The sequence below is a fragment of the Trachymyrmex septentrionalis genome, unplaced genomic scaffold (assembly GCF_001594115.1).
Source record: "Trachymyrmex septentrionalis isolate Tsep2-gDNA-1 unplaced genomic scaffold, Tsep1.0 scaffold1, whole genome shotgun sequence".
NCBI classification, from domain to species: Eukaryota; Metazoa; Arthropoda; class Insecta; order Hymenoptera; family Formicidae; genus Trachymyrmex; species Trachymyrmex septentrionalis.
In genome coordinates, this window is record NW_017304123.1 from 35434 (window position 1) to 36532 (window position 1099).

The 1099-nt window shown below is 36.6% G+C and overlaps 1 protein-coding gene across 1 annotated transcript in view; it reads right to left on the reverse strand.

Moving 5' to 3' along the window:
* Positions 1 to 338: 338 nt before the first annotated feature.
* LOC108752315 (1-acyl-sn-glycerol-3-phosphate acyltransferase alpha) overlaps positions 339 to 1099 on the reverse strand; it is a 113923-nt gene continuing 113162 nt past the window's right edge. Inside the window, exon 6 of the mRNA XM_018493116.1 lies at positions 339 to 519. Within this exon, the coding sequence (XP_018348618.1) occupies positions 356 to 519 (164 nt within the window). The 3' untranslated portion in view covers positions 339 to 355. The remainder of the gene's footprint in view (positions 520 to 1099) is intronic.

Genomic DNA, 1099 nt, shown 5'->3' on the forward strand with positions numbered 1-1099 from the left:
TGTGTGTGTGTAAAGATTTAAAGAGTCTTACTGAATTAAAGAAGCTTCCTCAGCTGATACATATATTGTGTATGTTATGACACATCCAGATAGAACACAGAAGTCGAAAAGATATCTTAAGGACGTCTCTAAGTTTACTTATAAGCGGTAAATGAAATATGAGACATCATTATGACTTTGTATTCTATTTGGCAGAAATTACATGCGTCCACAACAATTAATAACACAAAAAAGTCAATCACATGTGCAATCTTTGCGAATTTGCAATCCGTAAATTAGTCACAATTTCTCCTATCGATTAGAATTTGTATCACGATTTACTCGTAATTACACTAATCGTTTTATGTTACTCCTATCATTCACACTTCAAACTTTGTATTTGTTCCTCGAGGCACTTCGTCGACGATTCCACAAAAGTTTTATTCATAATTTTATATGCCTGCTCCATGAGCTTTGGTAGATCGTTTTTGGTCATACCCACGGTAGGAATAGGCGGTAGAACAGTAATATAACTACTTCCTGTGAAATATCAAATCTTTTTTTAGTTACATTATTAAAATATTATACATACCAGGTGTACATGTATGAAATGCGGATTTGAGAAAACAGATGGCGCATCAATGCAGTGTGGTATAAAGATTTGACTGTTATGCCATTTTGAAGTGCCATCAACAAGTGTCAGACGCGCACGAGTGATAAATTGAAAAAATGTTTGCATAGTGTTGTGTTGGTGTGTTTGATATGTCGAAATTTATACCAAACAAAGAGCATTCGCGGACAGCATTAATTTTTTGTTTTCATTTGAAAAAAACTGCTGCTGAATCATACCGATTACTTCGAGAAGCTTATGGTGAACATGCTCCATCGCAAGATACGTGTGAACGATGATTTCGGCGTTTTAAAAGTGGTGACTTCGATGTTGCAGACAAGGAACACGGAAAACCGCCAAAAAGGTACGAAGATGTGGAATTGCAAGCATTGTTGGACGAAGATGATTCACAAACACAAAAACAACTCGCAGAGCAATTGAGCGTTAGTCAACAAGCTGTTTCCAATCGCCTACGAGAGATGGAAAAGATTCAGAAGACCGGAAGATGGG